The sequence below is a fragment of the Centrocercus urophasianus genome, unplaced genomic scaffold (assembly GCF_019232065.1).
Source record: "Centrocercus urophasianus isolate 14NV4802_14NV808 unplaced genomic scaffold, USGS_Curo_1.0 seq_29, whole genome shotgun sequence".
Lineage (NCBI taxonomy): Eukaryota > Metazoa > Chordata > Aves > Galliformes > Phasianidae > Centrocercus > Centrocercus urophasianus.
Window position 1 is genome coordinate 8510954 of NW_024884855.1, and position 19722 is coordinate 8530675.

A 19722-nucleotide genomic window follows, 5' to 3' on the forward strand; every position below is an offset into this window, starting at 1 on the left:
CCCCGAGCCTGGGGGGTTGCTAAGGAAGCCCGAGCGCGTTGCTAAGGGATGTCACGTGACGAGCTCGGCCGCCAATGCGCTGAGAGGGGGTGGGAAGGTTGGCTGCTAATCAGAGCCCGAGAAAATCGTGTCAGCCAATCAGCGCTCCAACCGTGCCTTGCGGGCGGGAGGAGGTGCGTATGATCGACGGTCTGCTTGCCCATTAATATTGCAGAATTTTCCGACCGTTGCCCAATGGAGTGCGCCTCTAACGGTATCTCTCCTGTCCATCAACCGGAGGGCGTGGCAAGGCACGGAACTACTGAGGGGGCGGGCCCGTCGCTTGACAGTGATGGGCACGCTCTTGAACCTATGGCATCAGGGAACCTGCGAGCGCAGCCCAATGGGCTGCAAGGAGGCGGGCCACGCCCGGCAAAGCGAGCGACGGTTGGTGCTGGTGGTTGCCAGTCAGGGCGGGGTGGGGGAGGAGGAGGGAGGGCTGCCGGGCCGCTGTTTGTTGTCATCCCAAGATGGAGTTTCTGCTGGGGAACCCGTTCAGCACCCCGGTGGGGCAGAGCCTCGGTAAGGAGCGGCGGGGCTTCGTAAAGCCTTCAGGGCCGGCGAGGCCACCGGAGGGGCTGGGGGCTTCCGGGGAGCGGGGTCCTTCGGGCTGTGGGTTTGAACTGAAAGGCGCGGAGGGGGCGGCGGCGGCCTGCGGGGGGGTCTGGGGGCCGGGAGGCGCCGGGAGGGGCGCGGGGTGCGGTCTGTGGAACGGCTGGGGGGTCTCTGTAGTGGCGGTGGATCTCCGGGGGCTGCGGAGGGGGTCTGGAATTGGGGGAGGGCTGATGGGGCTGTGAGGATTTGGAAAGGCTCGGTGTGGGCCGCGGTGTTTCGTGGAGGCTCCGAGGGGCTGTAGGGCTTCGTGGGGGTTTTGGGGATCGTGAAGGGCCGTGGGCCCACAGGGAGTCGTGGGGACTTCGGGTGGGATGTGGGCAAGGAGTGCTTCAGGGTGGGTGATGGCAGAGGGCGCGTTCCCTGTGCTGCCCCAGCTGCCTTCATCCCCAGGGGCTGCGGCTCCCGTGTCTGTGCTGGGAGAGCGGTGCGGGTTAGAGGTGCACACGCTCACCTTTCAGCCCAGCGCTTGGACTGTGCTTGGGCTCGTGCTTTGGTGGTGCTGGACGGGTTGTTGGGAATGTGCCCCCCCTGCAGGGCCTGCCAAGTGCTTGCTGTGTGTGCCCTTTCTCTCTTACGTGTGTATCTGTGCTCAGCTGTGGCAGGTCTGGTTCTGGTCTGGGATGCCGGGGCCACAGGAGAAGGCCTGAGTTCCATTCCTGCAGGGCTGTGTCACTCATCTCTGGCTGTCATGGCTCCCCACTTGCTTCTCACAGACCCTGAAGGAATACAAGCTCCCCCACATTGTGGTGGGAAAGAAGAGCAGACTGGCTTGGATTCCTGCAGCATGGGTACCGTTGCATGTGGTCCCAGGAGCCAAGGCAATGCTCAGTTGTATGCATTTGCATTGGAGTCCCTCTCTGGTGAAACCACACTCCCAGTTTCCGTGATTTGTTTTGTAAACAACAGTAATTCTGATGACTTACCTAGTGGTTATACGTAGCATAATATGTATAGGCTATAGCTATTCAGCATTAACTGATGAAATAACGGGGGATTCGTGTGTTTGGGAATTAAAGTGGAAATATTCTGCTGAGTAGTTGCTCGAGGCCTCAAAACCCAGAAGTTCCTTTTTAGCAGCTCCGCACCCACGCGTGCAGACAGCCCATGGCAGAGCTCAAGGCCCTTAACTGGGCGAGTCTCACACGCTTCAAAGGCGGCTGGACTCTTGCTTTGTCAGACTATATGGACCATGTATCTAGCTGGTATTTTTAGCAGAAAAGTGCTGAGAGTTTGAGCATTAAATTGAGAACAGTGAAAGTTGCCCATGATTTTTAAAGTGAGTTTGCATTGTTGTGCTTGGCCACCTGATAACATCTGCCAAGACAGCTGGCTGCTTTGCTGCTTGGAGAAGCGTTCTGCATTGAGCACTGTTAACTGAGGGTGATAATTTCTGATCTATTTATTGTCAGATTCTTTTAGCATCAGTAAGTGGTTTAAAGGGGCTTCCTTAGGACTTAATTACTGTCGAGAGGTTTTAATGGTAGAATATGCTTTTCTAGCCTCTTGCCTTTCTAGCTCTGGAGTGCCGAGGTTTGCACAGCTCTTATGTCCCCTTGCTCTCTTTGAATGAGCAGACATTGCCAACACAAAGGCTTTTGACACAGAGCTCAGAGGGATCCTGCATTGGAGGATCAGGTTAGGTCTGTGTGAGGGGCTCAGAGCACAGCTTCCGTAATTCAGTTACTATTTAATGTTTTTTTCATCCCTTGGGGGAAGACAGAGCTGCAAATTTTATTTTGGAAGTTTTTTTTTTCTGTTTCTCATATCACTGCCAGTTTTCTGAGACAACAGCAAAGACAAAAGCATGCCTTGTTCTCAGACACTGCTATTTGCCCAGTGTTGCCACAGCTTTTTTTTTTTTTTTTCAATGAACTTGTAGGACATAATTCTCACTTACATCTCTTTGTTCTTTAAAAGAAGGTAATAAATTTGGTATTGCCACTTAAACATATTGTGTAAGATACAGTTATGATGTTTTCAAGCAGGACCCAGCACTTACCATAGCATTCACCATAAGGAAGAAGCACAGAGGGTCCTGTGGGTCCATCAGTGCACCAGGAAGTAGCAGAGCATCTCATGAAGATTTTCATAGGGCTGGGCAACATCTCTGCATAAATGCCAGGTCTGGAAGAGCAAGGATGTCAGAGAAGGTTTGGGGAGAGCTGAGAGAGGGAATATATGGGATTTTCTCTTTTCCTCTTTCTCTTTATCTGGATAACGTCTGAAGCCAGGCAGGCTTTTTATGTTAACTCTTTTGCTTAACGTGAGAAAGTAATGCTAGGATGAGCTCAGAGGATTTGTAATGGAGATGGATTGAGTCTCTTGCATCTGAAGTGCCAGTAGAGATGGGAGCCAGGTTCCACGTCTCTGAAAGCTACCTGATTTCTGCTGGCTGATAAACATGGTTGGCTGATAAAACTGCCTGTGTGAGACACCAGCGCAGCTACCGAGGACAAACCTCACTAAATTTTTCTCTCTAATGCTTTCTTTGACCTGTGGAGACTGAGCTGATCCTTTGCCTCTAGCAGGGTCCCTGCCAAGCTGTTTTGGGAGAGCTGTTAGTTGAAGCAGGCACCTGTTGCAGCATTCCTGATCTTAAACACCATTCTGCTCTTGCCGTATTGCTTTCTACCTGTTAGTTGAAGGAAGGGGAGGTAATAGCAATATTCATGCATAAGCTGAAAATCTCATCTGGGGTTACATAGCACCATCAGCTACTTCTCAAAGGCTTTGTGAGTGGGTGAAGCTTTTCCAGGTCCCACGAGATGCAGAATTCTCCGGTGTCACCTCGCAGCATTGCTTTAGCCTGAGGTCAGTGCTTCCTGACGGAGCTCCCTGCGAAGGTCCCTGCCAGTGAGGGGGAAAAACGGAGAAAGATGTGTAGTTAAATTGTGAAGACAAAATGCTTGATATCTGGAGAGAGGCTGCCTTGCAGAGAAAGCCACAAATCACAGTAGCAGGAATTTACCTTGAGATACAACGTCCTGCCATAAATTGCATTTTTATCTTCCTTTCTTGAGGCAGCCATCTTTAAAGTGTCACCACTCTATTCAAGGTTGCCAGAGCAAATATCCTTAGTGTAGGTTAGTGCAAACTTCTTCGATGATTTAAACTGAATGAATTACAAGAGTGTGCAATGCTGGTAACTTGTTTTTTTTTCTCCTGACACTGCTGGTTTGGTACAGGCTGCATGGTTTATGTGTAAGGAAAGAGTAAACCCAGTTACATCAATTGTTTGTTGTTACCCCAGAGACCTTGGGAACATTTCAGGGGAGTGTTTAGGTGTGTGTAGCCAAGCTCACTCCTCGCCTCCCAGCCCATTGTGTGCACAGGGCTGAGCCCAGCAGTGCTGTGTGTGATGTGCAATGGGTGGAGGAGCAGGTGGATGGACAGACAGACGTGCTTTGTTTGCTTCATGGCTCCATGTGATGGGCACGTGGGCTGCTAAAGCTGCCTTCCAGTTGGCTCTCAGCCTCCTGAACAGACCTGAATTGCACAGAGACCTGCAAGTTAATCTTTAACAAAGTGATAGAAATGAACGTGGCCTCTGGGGTGAGGGTGGTGTTGATCGGGAAATGCTGGCTTGCGCCTTGGTTCCTGTTGGAGAAATGGGGTTTGAATGAGGGCCGTTTGTCCAGGCTCTTGCCTAGGAGCCTGTTTTCAGAGCAGGCAGTGATTTCACGAGGAATATTGCTTCAGCAGCCCACAGGGTTTCAGCAAAGGATGCAGAGGCACTTCACTGACCCGATACTGAGGCAGTTCAATTGATTTTTATCAAAGCATTTGCGCTTTCCATTCAAAGTTGTTGAACCGACAGTAAATACGGTGCTGTTACCAGAGCTGCTGCTTTGTTCCCCCTCCCCCTTCTTTTTTTAATGAGAAAGGTGTGCACTTCTCATTTTCCTTTCTTCCTTAAAAAAAACGCAAAACCTTAAGATCTTTCCTCAGGTTTCGCGTGTCTTAAGATTTGTGTGAATGTTAGAACAGCAAAGTGGTTTCTAACCAAATAACTACAGGCAGAGGTAGATTTACTGCAGGGATCAACCCATTGTAATGCTGTAGGAAGAATGACCCCATGCTTTGTGGCTCACATACCCCATTTGCCTTAGTTACTTTCAGAATAAACTTACATTTTGCTGTGCTGGAAGTGAAAGTTATCTTTTAGATGAGTATTTCTATAAGACTGGGGTGCAGCATTCAGAGAGCACACAGTGACCACAGGCTGTGGGACTGCTCGTGTTCTGTGTTTGAGGGATGCTGCTGGGCACTGAATCATCTCTCTCCTCGTGGATTGCATTATTGCATCCAGAAGGTGATTGCTGGCTTTGCCTGTGATGATGAGGGCACAGGATGTGCTGTTCTCAGGGTTTTGGTCCATTTGCACCAAGTGCTGTAGCTGGTGGTTGTTAACCATCCAGCCCCTGCTGTTTGGATGGAATTGTGCCTGTCGTGCAGAAGAGAGCCTGATAAAATGCTTTTAGTTTTATAAGATTATTTGGATCTGCTTTCACTTCATGATAATGGCTTATGTTGTAAGGAAAATCTCCATGAAATATGAAAATGGATATCTTTGCTTTTAAAGGAGCAAATAAATACTGAGTCACGAGTCTGGAAACTTGGAGAAACTACGTATGTGTGTGAAGCTGGATAATTAGTATAATACCATTTAATGCTGGGTTCCTAAGACTGGATTTATTTTATAGCCACAAAAGCAGATTGGAGTTCACGAAGGCATTATAGCATGTATTTTTGAGTAATGCAGTTTTATCTCCTCCAGCACAGGACTTAAATGTCTATTCCATATGCTTCTAATAGAAGTCTGTACGTGAGGGTTGCAGCATGAGGACGGCACGTTCCCAGTTTGGTAGCACTCTGTGCATGCACTCAGCAGAGTTTTGAGCCATATATTTGCAATACGTGTAACTAAAGACACGCTGTCAGCAAAGCTCCACGGACCAGAGTTCATCCATTCAGTTTTCACAGAAGAAGCATATTGTATGTACTCCTTAGCAGAATAAAGCACACCTTTAAATCAGCCTGCCCTTCCTTTGGTTTTATCACCCGCTCTGTTTTGAATTTAGCATCTTCTGAAGGCAGTGAAGGCATTTGCTTTATCCACAGTGCTTGTGGCCAGCAGAGGAGCAGCAGCCTGGGGGCTGCAGGGCCTGGCTGCCTCTGTCCTCATCTGGTGCTGGGCGTTTGGTTCTGGGTGAAGCACGTCATGCTTTGGCTTTGTGTTTTGGTCTCAAAATGTGTGCAGCACATGAGTGATTAAAAAGCACACACGTTTGGTGGGAAGTGAGCTGAGAGCCCCGCGGTGCTACAGAGCCAACCCAGAAATGCACTTTTTCCCCATGCACTTTTTCCCCACGTCTGTCGATGGCTCTGCTGGGTCAGCCTGCTGCTGTTTGCTCCTTTGCAGCCCCAGCTTTCTGCATGGAACAAACTTGCTGCTGAGGTTAAAAAGCCCATCTTTGAGGCCTTGCCTTCTGTGTTTGCTTAGTCATTCTGCGGGCAGTGCTGCCCAGTTGTTTTGCTCGCTCCTTTCAGTTACAGTCAGTTGGAAAGGGACCTTTTGGAGCTGCTGGTTCCTGAGCACGTGGAACTGGGCTCCAAAGGCTCTGCACCCCCCTGTGCTCTGCCCCATGGAGCAGGCACTTTGCTGGGGGTGAATATGTTTTACAGAACTCAAGGAGCCGGATCTTCTGATTCAGAAGTACGCAAAGGCATTCAGCTCCTGTGTTGGAAGCACTGTAGTAACATAGTAACTCATCTCAAAACCAAGGAGGAAACGCGGGTACCTGTATGTAACCCTGTGTGTTTGGCTGCCTCTTGGCGCAGCTCTGTGTAGGCTCTGTTTACCATGGGTCTGCATCTACCTGTTCAGTGCCTCCCTGCTTGCAGCTTAGTTTCAGGGAGCATCAGTAGGTGACGAGCTGATCCAGGGAGGCCCGCTGGATGGTTTGGTGGTTGTGAGCCTGCGTGCTGCCTGAGAGCCCCCAGCTGCTCCTCGGCAGCCTTCTGGCTTACATTATTTCAGGAAGGAATTCTTTGTTCAAATTCAGGTCAAAGAAGCCATGCACAAGGGAGAGGCACGTATTGGTGTTACAAACGGTGCTGGAACCCTGAGGACTTTGCAGAGCACCAGCTTTTTGGTCTTGAGGCGAAAAAGACTTTGTTGCTTGCCAAGTGCAGTCAGGAATGCTGAGGATTTTTTAACTTGGACACGTTGCATCCTCTGTATTTTCATGGAATACTTCAGTAAGACAAGCTTTGTGTTTGATGCAGATACCGAGGAATTCACACCTCTTGCGCAGCTGAGTAAATGCAGAAAAAAATCTTTTTAAAAAATCAGGTATTTCCTGGCTTTTTCAGGAACTTTAGGTATGTCTTAGTTACAGCTTACTGCATTTATTTCCCTCTTGGAAGGAAGAGGACGTCCCTCCTTGCCTATATGCACAAAGAGCTACCTTGAGCAGATTAAATGAACTGCAAGCTTCAGCAGCTTTGCCAGCAAAATTGGAAAGTCTTTATTCTGTAACATGCCTACAGGCCAGCAGCAGTTACAGCTCCCCACTGCTTTGTCTTTTCAGACTTCCAAATATGTCTGTTTGTTTTAGCAGAGCCCTTCTACTTCAACTGTGATGGCCAAATACTTACCAAGGTACGGAATTTATTTCAGACATCTGTAAGGCTTTAATTAGTAATCCTGCCCCAAATGTCAAGTGCCAATCTCAGGCAATACAGTGTTAAGGAACTTAACCAGTTAATGGGTTCCTAATTGAAGATTAGGAGTGAAAAACAACATGCAGACTTTACTGGAATATATCCGTTGGAGCAAATCTTGGAATTGGTCTCTGCATTGTGACTAATTACTGCTTGAATGCTGGCTGATGTTTTCCTGATTGCTAGAGGCTGCAGGTATGAATGACAATGAGAGGATTGTAGGATAGGAATTGAGCAAGATCCATTGTCTATTTGGTTCTGGGGTACCCTTATCTCATCTTTAAGATGCTGTAATAAATAAATGATCTTTGAGCTGCCCTTTCTCTACTGACTTTCTCTTCTAATTAGAAGGATATTTTAGTGAAAGGAGCGATCTCAGACCTTTGTGAAATTCTCCAGTAGTACAAATAATGGGAAATCTGAAATCACTTATTAGACAAGAAGTTGTTATGGCAACTGTAAGATGGTTGGCTAATCAGCGAGTGAGATCAGTTTTTATTTACAAGCATAATGAGCAATTAAGTTTGAGCAGCTGTCAGACTTGGAAAGTGATTAAAGTTCAACAAACAACTCAAATGGGTCAGTGTTGAGTTCTGGTGGTTTTCTGACACTGCAGCTTGATCATGTGTGGGCTTTAGCTACTGTAATTAAAACTGCCTTTACAACCCATCTATGCCAGTAGCCTGGCATAGTCCGTGCGTGTCGCAGAACCCCCCGGCCAGGCAGGTTCTTTGAAGGGTGCCAGTGGTCTTGCTGCAGCTGGAGAGGTATGTCATGCATTGCACCCCCTGAAGCATGGCGTGCATGCTGGTGTGCAGAGGCATCTCCAGGCCAAGAGGAGCCAGATTGTCACCCTTCTGCAGGGCACTCATTCGTAAGAGGCATCGTTGTACGGCTGCTGGTCACGTGGGAAGCAACCTGCTGTTTGGAGAACCTAAAAGAAGCTGAGGAGGTCTTGCTCAGTGCCAAAGCAGGAGGGAACGGCCAGGAGAAGCCCAGCAGAGAGCAGAGCTGGCAGGGCTCTCACTGTCCACAGTTGCTGGGTCCCACGCGCATCCCAAGCAGGAGCAGCAGCGCTCACGAGGTTCCCTGTAGGTGAGGCATTGCCTTTCCTCCAGCATCGCTGATGAGCGAGCTGTAAGCAGAGCTGGGGCCCTGCAGGTTGCAGGAGCTGGTGATGTTCGCAGTGCAGTGTGACCTTCTGCCTGTAGCCTGTGGTTGTCAGAACACGCTGGGTCAGCCCGTTTCATTTGCTGGGATTTGCTTCCCTGCTGCACACGATAAATAGGCCGTGTATACATGCTCAGAATCTGTGTTCTAGCCAGAATTTTAACCATCCAAAGACCAATATGTTTATTTACCAAGGAGTACGCTGCAATCCTCTGATACATCTACATTGGTTTCATTTGGCTGTCATTTAGTAGAGACAGTTACAGTGCAGTGCATGTGATCTGACCTTCTAGAATTTACGTTTTCTATTTATCAGTCTTTTTCAGGATTACCTACAGCAGAGACACATGAGAAAACACAGCTGTAAGAATGGACTGAGAAACACACGTTTCTCTGCCCACGCAGGACAGGACTGCTCGCATACATCTTGTTGCCTGCTTTGCTCCCAGACTTGCTCAGCGGATCGCTTGGAAGCATTTAGCTCTCAGCTTTTGCAGGAAGAGTGAGCTTGGCTCGTTGGAAGGGGCAGCTGGCACTGGGGCACTTCCAGTGAGAGCGGCCTTGGCAGCAGCTTTCCCTGCTACCTAGCAGAAAGCAGCCAGCTCCCCCTTCTTCCTGCAGCGAACGTTTAGTGGATTCCAGGCACTGAGCTTCAAGCCGCGGAGCTTTGAGAGAATTTCAGGGGGGTAGGAGCTAGCTGCCTCTTGTGCAGCCCTGCTGTCATCTTGTGAGCAGTGTGAAGGAAGGCTGCAGAACTGAAAAGCAAATGGAAGCATTTCACACAAGGAAACTTGTGCTGTCAGCCCTCGAAAGCTGCGCATGTGGCACTGCTGTAGTGGTGCAGAGGACACAGCTCTCACCTTCGTAGCCAGGGATTCAGAGGGTTGCTGGATATGGGAATGTGTGTGAGACCCATGCTATGTGTGTCTTGTTCTGTTTGTAACACGTTTTAATTAGCTCATATGAATGTTTGCTTAAAAGTCTGCCTGTAGCATGCTGCTGTTAAGGGGTAAACTTGTAACTGCTGAAGAATTGAAAGATTTTTCCTTTTTTATCCCCCTCGCTAAATGAAATCAGCATTTTCAGTTCATTGTAAGTATGTGAGAATATGAGAAATTGACGTCAGGAGTAACCTGTGGAAAGAAAAAGAATACTTAGGTAGGAGCCTGGTGGGTTATCTTTGTTGTATAGTTTGTTTGGAGCAAACAACGTGTTACACGTGAGTGGGTGGGAGGGAGAATCTTAAATATATGGGGATGGATTTTTAGAGTTTGCAGCTGCCATGGATTAAAAATTCCTGGAACATTTCATCCATGAAAGGCAATTAGTTTTGTTTTATGAATATGAAAAGCACGTAGCTTGTAAGTACTGGAGTGAAGTCCCAAGTGAGTTATTAGAACTTGCTTTACTCGTGTAGTACAAAATTAGCCATCAAGAGCTGATAGATTTCAAACAGAGCTCACTGACACACTGATCATCCAGAACTTTGCACAGACTTCTTCCAGTCTCACCTGTACCTGCTGGCTGGCAGTGGATGGGGCAGCATGCAGCCCACTGTGCTGCTGGCACGTGGCAGCGTGACGCTGCTCTGCCTGGCTCCTGGGCTCTGCCTGCCCCATGCTGTGCAGCGTTGTACCACTCAGAGGCATTTGTCTGTTCCACATGTGGGATACCATTCTGCTATGGTTTTTTGGTGGTAACGTTTCCAAAAGCTGTTTGCACACTTTGTGAGAAGCTGCAGCGCTGCTGTTCTGTGTGATTCTTACAAACAGCAAATCCACTGCAACAGAACCTTTGGGCATACTTGCTAACAACGAGGCTGGGAAAGACATCACTTCCAGCTGCCCCTTCCCTCAGATTTGCAAGTTAAGGTTAATAAAATGAATGGAGGCTGTGGTTTGTTTTGTTGGCTTTTTTTGTTTGTTTTTTTGTCATATATGGGGCTTGTCTGCAGTGAGTTGTCTTTCTTGGTGAGAAAAACTTATCAGCACATAAGGGATATTTGGAAAAAGACAACTTCTTCAGCATCTTTGGGTAACTTCCAACTTTCCTTTTTGCTTTCAGTGGGGGAGAGCCAAAGACTCAGCTGTTAATTAATTTTATACTTTTGGTGCTTGTTCAGGATGGCACTGTTATAATAGCTGAGATTCTCAATGGAAGAACTCTCAGAGTAGCTGCTCTCAATGATCCAAAATCCTTCAGTACATGAAAACAACAGAAAAGTCCTTCATCTAAAATCCAAGTTCTGTCTGAGGAAGTGGCTATGTGCCAGCGTGATTGGGAACACAGCAGGGTCTGCCTTTCTGTGGCCAAAGGAGCAGTTTTGGATAGCTGCCCTAGTGCACTGAGTTTAAGCAGCGCCGTGCTGGTAAGTTCTCCTAAATGGAGCCATGTTACAGCAGCCGTGGTCTAGTTTGGAAGGGCAGATCCGAGGGAAACCATTTGAATCACCTGGAAGGCCTTAAATTATGCTTTTGTGCCTCTCATCTAGAGAAGGACAGCGATAACAAGATGCTGGGAAGTGCTGCCTGATGGATCGCAATGGCTCAGAGCAGGCAGCTGTCAGAGCGGCGTCATGGGAGGACATCCATCACGAGATGCCCAAAAGGAACGTGGATTTGTTGCTCCCCAGCAGTAAATCATCCCATAAACATCTCCATTCAAACCCACTAAAATCCATTAGGACAGAGCATATCCTTTCAGACCGCCTTGATGCTTCTGATGGAAGGCTTTAGCACGCTGATTGCTGATGTGCGCACATGCTTATGTGCTGGTTGTGGAGCAGCACTGTGCTCCCAGTGCCCTGACCTTGTGGTCACACAGGGATGTCACCATTTTCCCTGCTGGGAGAGGTGAGGAAGCACGTCACTGTAGGCAGAATGTCAGGGAAAAGTGGCCCTGAACAGTGACATAGGCTCTTGAGCTGGGAGCCACCAGCTGCCCTAACTCTGGAGGACAAGCATTTGTGTGCACAGCCAGCAGGTTGGCTTTAAGGGCAAGCGTTCATGGGAGGAAGTTCTTGTTGTTTTTCTTAAGCTGAGAACGAGGAAGTTGGGAGGATTTCACTTTGCTTTAAAGAAGCAGTAGTCTGTCAGCCATCTGTTTGGAAAGAGAGCTACTTACACACGCGTCACGCAGCAAAGTGTGCTGTCAGCAGCAACAATTTCTGCTGATGGGGAAACTTCAGAGAAAATTCCTTACAAAAGTCATTATTCCATAGAAACACGCTGTTCTGCTCAGGATGCAGTCTCCAAATGCCTTTAGGGACTGTGACTAAACCCTCGTTTGTGCTTCAGATGAACAACATCTAAGTTCAGGAACTGCCCTGGCCAGGCTGCCCGTCTGTGTCCAATGCGATGGTTGTAGCTCTGTAGGGTCAGCCTGGTTTTATGAGCTACATTTGCATCGAGACCTATGAGATGTGGTAAACTCAGGCTCTCCTGCCTACTGGGGTAATATTACAAGGATTTCTGTTTTGCTTCTCAATCAGGTGATGCTGTGATCCAAGTATGGAGGAAAAATCTCCTTTGTTATACAGCAGCTAATATTTGTTTAATATGCTTAATCCATTCACCTTGCTTTGCTGCTGAAATTGCTGCACAGCTGTGCTCAATTAATCAGCTGTAGAGTCCTGTTCCTAAGAGGCTGAATTTCTGGGGGATGTTGAGCAATGTCTTTTCTGCAGCGCATCTAAATCACAGGGTGTTGGAACATGGCTGTGAATGCCACGTGCTCTTTCAAAAGCCCCAATAATTGCGTGTCACATATTCATCTTTGCAGGTAAGTGTGATCTGGATTGAAGAAGTTTGGCATGCGGGCAGCAGCTTCAAAAAGGAGGAAATCTGGGAGTTAATTGGAGAAGTGGCAGTTCCCAGTCTCCTGTGCTTTCAGACAGCATTTGAGCTCAAAACTCGTTACGGTTGCACATATGCGTGTCCTCAGATTCTCTTGTTATTTTGTTTTAATGTAGACTCTGCAGTCATTACAGCCTATGATTATTCATTTATTCAGCCCCAGAAACTCTGGCAAAGCAGTGAGTGGAGGGTAGATGACTTCATCCCAAAGAGTTTCGATGTAAGCATAGCTAAAATCAATTGAAAAATCACGGCAGTCATAGCGGGTGACCAGTGCTGCAGCAGTACAACCCAAATCACGTTTTCCTGTAATGCTTTGCAGCTCCAATTGAGCCCGTTTGTTCTAGCTGACTGCCTTTTTCTTTGGAAGTGTGAAGCTCAGCATTTTCAGAGCAGTGTGAAATAAGGAATGTAAAAAAAAAAGGACTTGGAGCAGTGAGGTGGCTAATTGAAAAACGCTCTTGGAGCTGTGCTTTCTTACAAAGAAACTGGCAGTTCTTAAGGAGCAAAGCACTTAAGAGTTGAGTTTTGATCTATAATCTCCAATGACTCACATTTATTTTTTTAATAGCAGCGTTTTGATAAGAAGGGAAAAAAAAACCCACCCTCCTGTTGATCATCATGATGTCCAAGTGCCTGTGGCTCGTTTCAAAAGCAAAAGCAGAGAAAGGAAGAACAGACTGTTAGATCCAGGTGTGTTGTTCTGTTGTGTCACTGTCTTTCAAGCAGGATGTCTTGAACACAGCAGTGGCCACATGAATGCCCAGCAGCTTCCATCTCATCTTCGTGCAGCTCAGACTGCTAATGTGTCCCATGGTCCCCCCCCAGGGCTCACTGCTGGTGCCATGCAGGCCGTGGAGGAGCTGGTGAATGCAAGAGTGCCAAGAGCAGTTGCTTGATTCTGTAACGATTCTTTGACGTAAAGCAGTTCTACGAGCTACAGCTTGGAGTAGAGATGTTCTCATCTCATTCAGTAGCTTATCTTCCCTTGTGAGCTTCCCTTGTGTCATTTGCAAAACTGGATTGTTTGTTTGTTTGTTTTTTGTCTTAGAGGACCTTTGCCTGTTCTGTGAAAGTGTTTTGCTTTGATCTGAGCTGACCACCCTTGTTTTTTGAGAGCTCTGCTGAGCTGCAATCCAGCAGGATGGCAGTAAGAACCTGCAATACTGTGGCTGCTTCTGTTTGCTGCTGCGTGTTATGCAAAGTGAAATGTGACACATCTGACAGCTTGATTTTCTAATTTCAGCCTTGGAGCACCACTGGTAGGCAGATGGACTATTAAGAGATAAGACAAAGGTTTCAGATCTGCAATCTTCTGAAATTCCGAGACCAAGCAGAAAGGATGTTTGATGCCATTCGAATGCCAAAAGTCAGCTCTTAGCTGAAGGAGGGGAGGAATTTGTAATCAGAACTTCCTTGCTTTTGGATCTGGGTAGCAGTGCATTAATGTGCACGTTTCCTGCGTTAACAGGAGGTGCTTTTTTGTGCGTAATTCTTCCCAAATGTTTGAAGCAGGAGTCTCTGAAGTAACATCTGGAAAAGACCCAGGAGAGAAAGCTGTGATTTCTCTGAACACAAAGATCTGTTCATTCAGGAGACTCTGGTATTCAGACAGAAACCACCACGGTTCTCCTGTTTTCATGTAATGTGATTTGCAGCTAGTGCAACACTACAGATTGGCCTTTTTGGTTACACAGGGCTGCAATCACTGTTTTTTACAGATGCAATTTTTGGAGAGCTTTTCACCCGGTTGTGCCAGTGCTTTAATGTGGGAGATGTGCTGCTGGAACCATGCCCGAGCATGAGCCATTTTCCTCCTCTGATTGAACACTTTTATCCTGGAATTCCTTTGGTCATATCTCGGAGTCCCTTGTGCCACTGATATGCCTTTCAGTGAGGTTGAGCTTGGGGAGCTGCTGATTTTTGAGCAGTGTGTGCAGCGTTTGCATGGCATTCCTTCCCGATTCTGCACCAGTATCCAAAGTGCCATTAATTTTCTCAGTCGTGTCTATTTGCTGATTGAGAAAGAGCTTTGAGGAGATGCACAGCTTCCGAAATATGCAGTAAATACTGCACTGGATATTGAGTATTTATAATTCACTGTATTTTGGATCTGCTGGGGGAGAATCTCTATAGAGGAGTGGAGGCAGAGTAGCACAACGTTTTCTGGGAATTCAGCTTCATGCAAAGCTGCTTGTAGCAGCCACTTTCATTAGGTGCATTTTGTTCTTGCAGTGTACATAAAGCTTTATTGCTGTAGAACGTGATCTGCCTTCACCTCCATGCAGTCCTTGCTGCTTAGCAAAACATTAACATTAAAAACCCTCTAATATTTAAAGAGATTTAAAAGAACAGTCACAGCATCTGCTCTGCTGGAGGTGGTCACCCAGGCTGCGAGGGATTTATGTGCACAGTGATGCAGAATGAGAGGCTATGCCTTAAACAGACCATATTCCTGAATCTGGGCAGTTGATTTGTTTTCTTAATGTAAAAATATATTTAAAAATTTGTGTGTTCTTGACAGCGTCTGACAGCAGGCAGTGGCTTAGCAATATTCATAGTCCATGGTTCTGCTATAATCACGTCTTAAAAATGATTGTGGAAAACGCTGATCCTGCACCAAGCAGTGCTTGCAGCCCATTCATTCATTGGTCCTGTAAAACCCGTTTAGCTGAGGTTTATTCTGACAAAGCGTGTTTGTGGCACTGCTCCCTGCTAGAAATTGCCATGTTGCAGAGACGATGAAGCGAAGTGATGCTGCTGCATCCTGCACACAGGAACATCGGGCTGTGGTCCCCAATAACCTCATTCCTATTTCTCCCCGCAGCCACGGGAGGAAAAGCAAAATCCCCCTTCTCCAGCCATGTTTGGTTACTGCCTTTATGCTTATTTTATTGTTTTGTCTCTGTTCTTTAGTGTAAAATATGGGGGAGCCTGTGTGGGTTTAAGACATACGCTTGTCTTGTGGAAATGAGCTCCTTTCCCCTTGGTGATGTTTAATTCGAACAGGAGTCAGGAGCTAATTTTAGTCTCTTCAGCACTTGCTGCTGTTGTCGTTCATTCTTTGTAGCGTGCCTGACCCAGATTTACTGCTTGCAGCCCCACAGCAGAGCTGCCTGGCTGCAGGGAAGCCGCATGCCAGTTCTTTGAGCACTGTTACGTAGTGATGGAGAGCCCCTGCAGAACTAAAACACAGCAGGCTGAGGGCTGAATGCTCTCCTTTTCCATCATGTCATGGAATCACAAAACGGTTTGAGTTGGAAAAGATCTCTAAAGGCCGTCTGGTCTCTCTCCCTGCCCTGAGCAGGGACACCCACAGCTCCATCAGTGCCCAGAGCCCCGTCCAGCCTGACCGTGGGTGTCTGCAGGGATGGGGCACTGCCACATCTGAGCACCTTGTGCTGGTGCTTCACCACCCTTAGCATAAAGAACATCTTCTTTATATTCAGCCTACCCCAAGTCGTTTTTTGGCAGGGCCGTGCACCATCCTTTCCAGCTTGTAGTGATAGCAGGGGTTGCCATGATGCAGGTGCAGAGCTTACTGAACCTCTTGAGGTTCTCCTGGGCCTATTGCTCAGCCTGTCTGGTTGGCATCCCTTCCCTTGAGTGTGTTGATTGCACCACACAGCTCTGTGCCATCTGCAAACTTGCTGAGAGTGCACTCAACCCCGCTGTCGATGTCTCTGATATCGGTGTCTTCTCCATTCTGAAGGTAGATGGCTTCTCACTCTCCGTGTGGATTTTGCACACTGTTTGATCTCAGCCCTCTGTAATTGTCTTCATGGTGCAGCTGCTTTAGCCACTGTGCTGGTGTTGACAAGTCTCTGAAACCTGAATTATCCAGACACATTGTCTTTTTCCAGATAATGTCCCGTAATTACGGCCTGCAGGCATCTCTGTGCGCAGTCACAGTGATAAAAATGTTAATGGAAAAACACTGTTGGTAAACAGAAAAGGAGAAGTGTGAAGTCCTTGGAGCCCGGCGTTCTAAAACAAAATCTGCCTTGTTCTGGAGGACAGATTGGGATGTGATGTAAAGACAGAAGGATAGCTGGAGAAGATGGTACCTGCGGTTTTGTTTCTGAATTAAGATATTTAGAAGATTTTTTTTTTCCTTGTTGATTTTATATTAGGGAAAATAAAAGCTTTTCTTTGCTTTATTTGGATACCAGGCATCCATAGAAAAACCTAGACTAATTTGGAAGAAAAGATCTTGTTTGCCATGAAGGTCTGCTTTTTGGGTCTCTTTGGCCACGGGCTTCACCTTGAACTTTGCAGCCTTTCTGCATGTGGGTAGAGCAACACAGACAGGGTTTGAACACTGCAAGTGAAAAGTGTGAAAATGTAATGGGGTGTTTTAGGCACCGCTAGGCAGAACTGTGTTGATTTAAAAGGAAATCCCAAAGAGGAAATAGTTCTTGTCAACTGATTATCTGAAGTTGTGGTTATGCTACTCGTGCAATCATCCATGAGTGACTTCCAGCAGCTGTGCCATAGGTTGTTCTTCCTGTAGAACTTCCAGGAAGGTGGTCTTGTTAGCCTGGGGGAGGTTTTCCTACCTCATACAGTGTGGTATCTGAAGGGTTTAAGTTGGAATTAGCTGACATTTTCCTGGCAAGTCAGGAGTCTTTGTGGAACTGCCCATCTGTGTGGGCTGAAGGTGGTGAGTTTGTGGGATAACTGATCCTGCCTGGAAACCTCCGTGCTCACCGTAAAACCAGGAGGGAAGGTAGGACTTTGCTTAGAGTCAATGGGGGAAGATGGGACTTGTTTATTTCTATTTTTCTTTTACTGGACAGTTTCAGCTGAGTCACTGAAGATGGATTGAAGTACCTAATCAGAAAGATGTGGGAAGAAAAATATATAAATGTTTTATTTTCTTTTCAGAAAAGGCCACAGATGGTTCTCTACAGAGCGAAGACTGGACGCTTAACATGGAGATCTGTGACATTATCAATGAGACAGAAGAAGGGTATGCACTATTTCAGCAAACTTGGAAAGGCTCGTGGGCAAAGTCACCTCCAGTGGCATTCAGCATGTGAGGAGGTGCAGTGAGTCTGGGGGCAGGTGCTTGTAGCTCAAATGCAGTTTACATGCAAATTGTTTGGTTTTCCTCCTCCTTTCATCTTTCAGAGAAGCCCTGTAAAGTCCAGCATATTCTGTGCTACGTGTCTGCCTGGGAAGGCTGGCATAAAAAAATGTCTGCTTGGAGAGAGTAACAAGTTTGTACTTCGGGGCTTCTTGGTTTCAGTAGGTGCACCTCAGTGCTTCAATGTTATCAATTTCAGCCGTTTGAATAGAGAAGCTTCTTTGATGCATTTCCTTCAGCATCTGACAAGCTGTGCTTCTTGCAGTTTGCAGGAGAGCCCGTGGCTGGTGTTTAAACTCTGGGCCTCCTTCTGAGAGTTTGTCAGTCTTTTTTGTTTGATCAACGTCTTGCTATTTTGATGGCCTCAGGCATTGCTCTGCCCATAGTATCTGTAATACTTTGTCTTTTCACATAATTCTACATGACCCTAGTTTAGTTGTAGTGAAGTTATCTAAAGATAATACAGATGCTTATGTCCATCTAGGAATGATAAAGGATTCTTGTCCCTCAGTATGGCATGTGAAAAGTATGTGAGCTGTCTGTTTACGATGGTATGTTTCTCCTTCAGTCCAAAGGATGCCATTCGAGCGCTGAAGAAGAGGCTGAATGGAAACAAAAATTACAGAGAGGTCATGCTGGCTCTAACGGTGAGTGGAGGCAGGCTGGAATGCCTCAAAAGGGCAGATCCCTTTTCTTTTGTCATTTTGTTTTTCCTGGCATTCTTTTGAATATACACATTCTTCTCCTGTGAGTGGTCACTACTCTGCCCTTTTCTCTTCAGTTGCCTCCACGCTTTCTTGAGGAGAGGTACTGGAAGCTTTGCTTCAAGTGACTCAAGTGATTTCTGCTTTTGTCTGTGCGCTTCTCCAGCCTAAGTACTGACAGAGGAAAGTCGTAGCTCAAGTGTCCCTACCCTTTGGGACTTTACTACCCTCATCCTGCTATGTCAGGCTGTTTCTCCACTCCCAACTGTGGGCATATTTGCAAGTGGGAAATATGGCACTTGCCATATTTTCAACTTCCTAAGTAGCTGGTATACGGTTTCCCTTGTGAATGGATCTCCGTAGGAGGCTCATATTAATTTATGCTGATCTAATTTTGCTCAATAAAGTGTAAATTATATTCTGTGCATCTGCTAAGGTGTGAGATAATTTGCCAGTGACCTTTCCTACTGGGGAGAGCTGGGGTTTCCTGGGTAATGCAGCACTCCAGAGGCGTGATGCTGGGCAGGCTGTGCGCCACAGCGGTCTGAGGAATGAGCAGCAATAACGAGATCGAGTTATGCTGCTGTGGGTGGGTGATCTGTACGATTCTTTCACAGAGCTCTTGTTGCATCTCCCTGATGAAGCGTGACTGTACTTTCTGTCTTCATGCCATTTCCTGTGCGGGATTGTCATTTTGACAGATTACCAAGGACCAAACCATGAGATTATCCATTGCGCAGGAAAGAGCAAAATTCATCAGGAGTGAGTCCGTGTCATCAGAGCTGATGAAAGTGGCTGGAGTAGGAGAGTAATTATAGACTCCTCAGATAGAGAGTTGCAGCAGTTATTAGGCATAGCTGTAAGGAGAAGTGACGCGTTGGATTTATCTCCATGCTAATCATGTTCTTCAGAGAAAAATCAACAGCTGTTCTTCCATGGCAGTTGAATGGCAAGTGGAAGGTGCCTCTAGCTAGGTTGCAGGGGGAAAATGTGTCAAAGTATAACCTGCCAGAGCATTCACAGGGGAGTGTTTTGAATGAGTGAGGATCATTCACCTGAATTCCCAACCCAAAAACATGACTTGTAGCTCAGAGCAACCGGGTCCAGCTGTGTCCCAGCTACATAGAAAATGCTGGAGTGCCACAGCGTGATAATATCTCACAGTGACAGGATGTCCTCTGCCTTACCTGCTCTGGATGTGATGCTCTGTATTTAGCTGCTCAGCTGTGCAAGTTGGAAAGTGCTTTAGAGAGAAAGAAACCTTATATTTCTTTACCTTGAAAACAGGCAAAAGTAAATTGCAGAATTGTCCAATATGGTGATGATAGGCAAGGTACTTCAGAATGCGTGTGTAGGAAGGAAGCTTTTTGACAATATTGGAGAAATAAAAATGAAGAACTGAGAATATAAGAATAAAAAATCTTATAATCTTTTCTTCTGTCTCTCTCTCTTCCGTTTTATTAGTAAATAAATAAGCCAGAAACCAACCACGTTGCTGCTGTGTGCGTGGTCGAGCTTTGCTCCA

At 46.9% G+C, this 19722-nt stretch overlaps 1 protein-coding gene across 2 annotated transcripts in view; it reads left to right on the forward strand.

Annotated features, from left to right (window-relative positions):
- Window positions 1-467: 467 nt before the first annotated feature.
- The window catches only part of TOM1L2 (target of myb1 like 2 membrane trafficking protein), a 49279-nt gene continuing 30024 nt past the window's right edge, over window positions 468-19722 (forward strand). For both annotated transcript variants that reach the window (XM_042827601.1, XM_042827602.1), the window contains exons 1-3: window positions 468-561; window positions 17292-17376; window positions 18062-18140. In XM_042827601.1, coding sequence (XP_042683535.1) covers window positions 510-561; window positions 17292-17376; window positions 18062-18140 — 216 coding nt within the window. In that variant the 5' untranslated portion in view covers window positions 468-509. The remainder of the gene's footprint in view (window positions 562-17291; window positions 17377-18061; window positions 18141-19722) is intronic.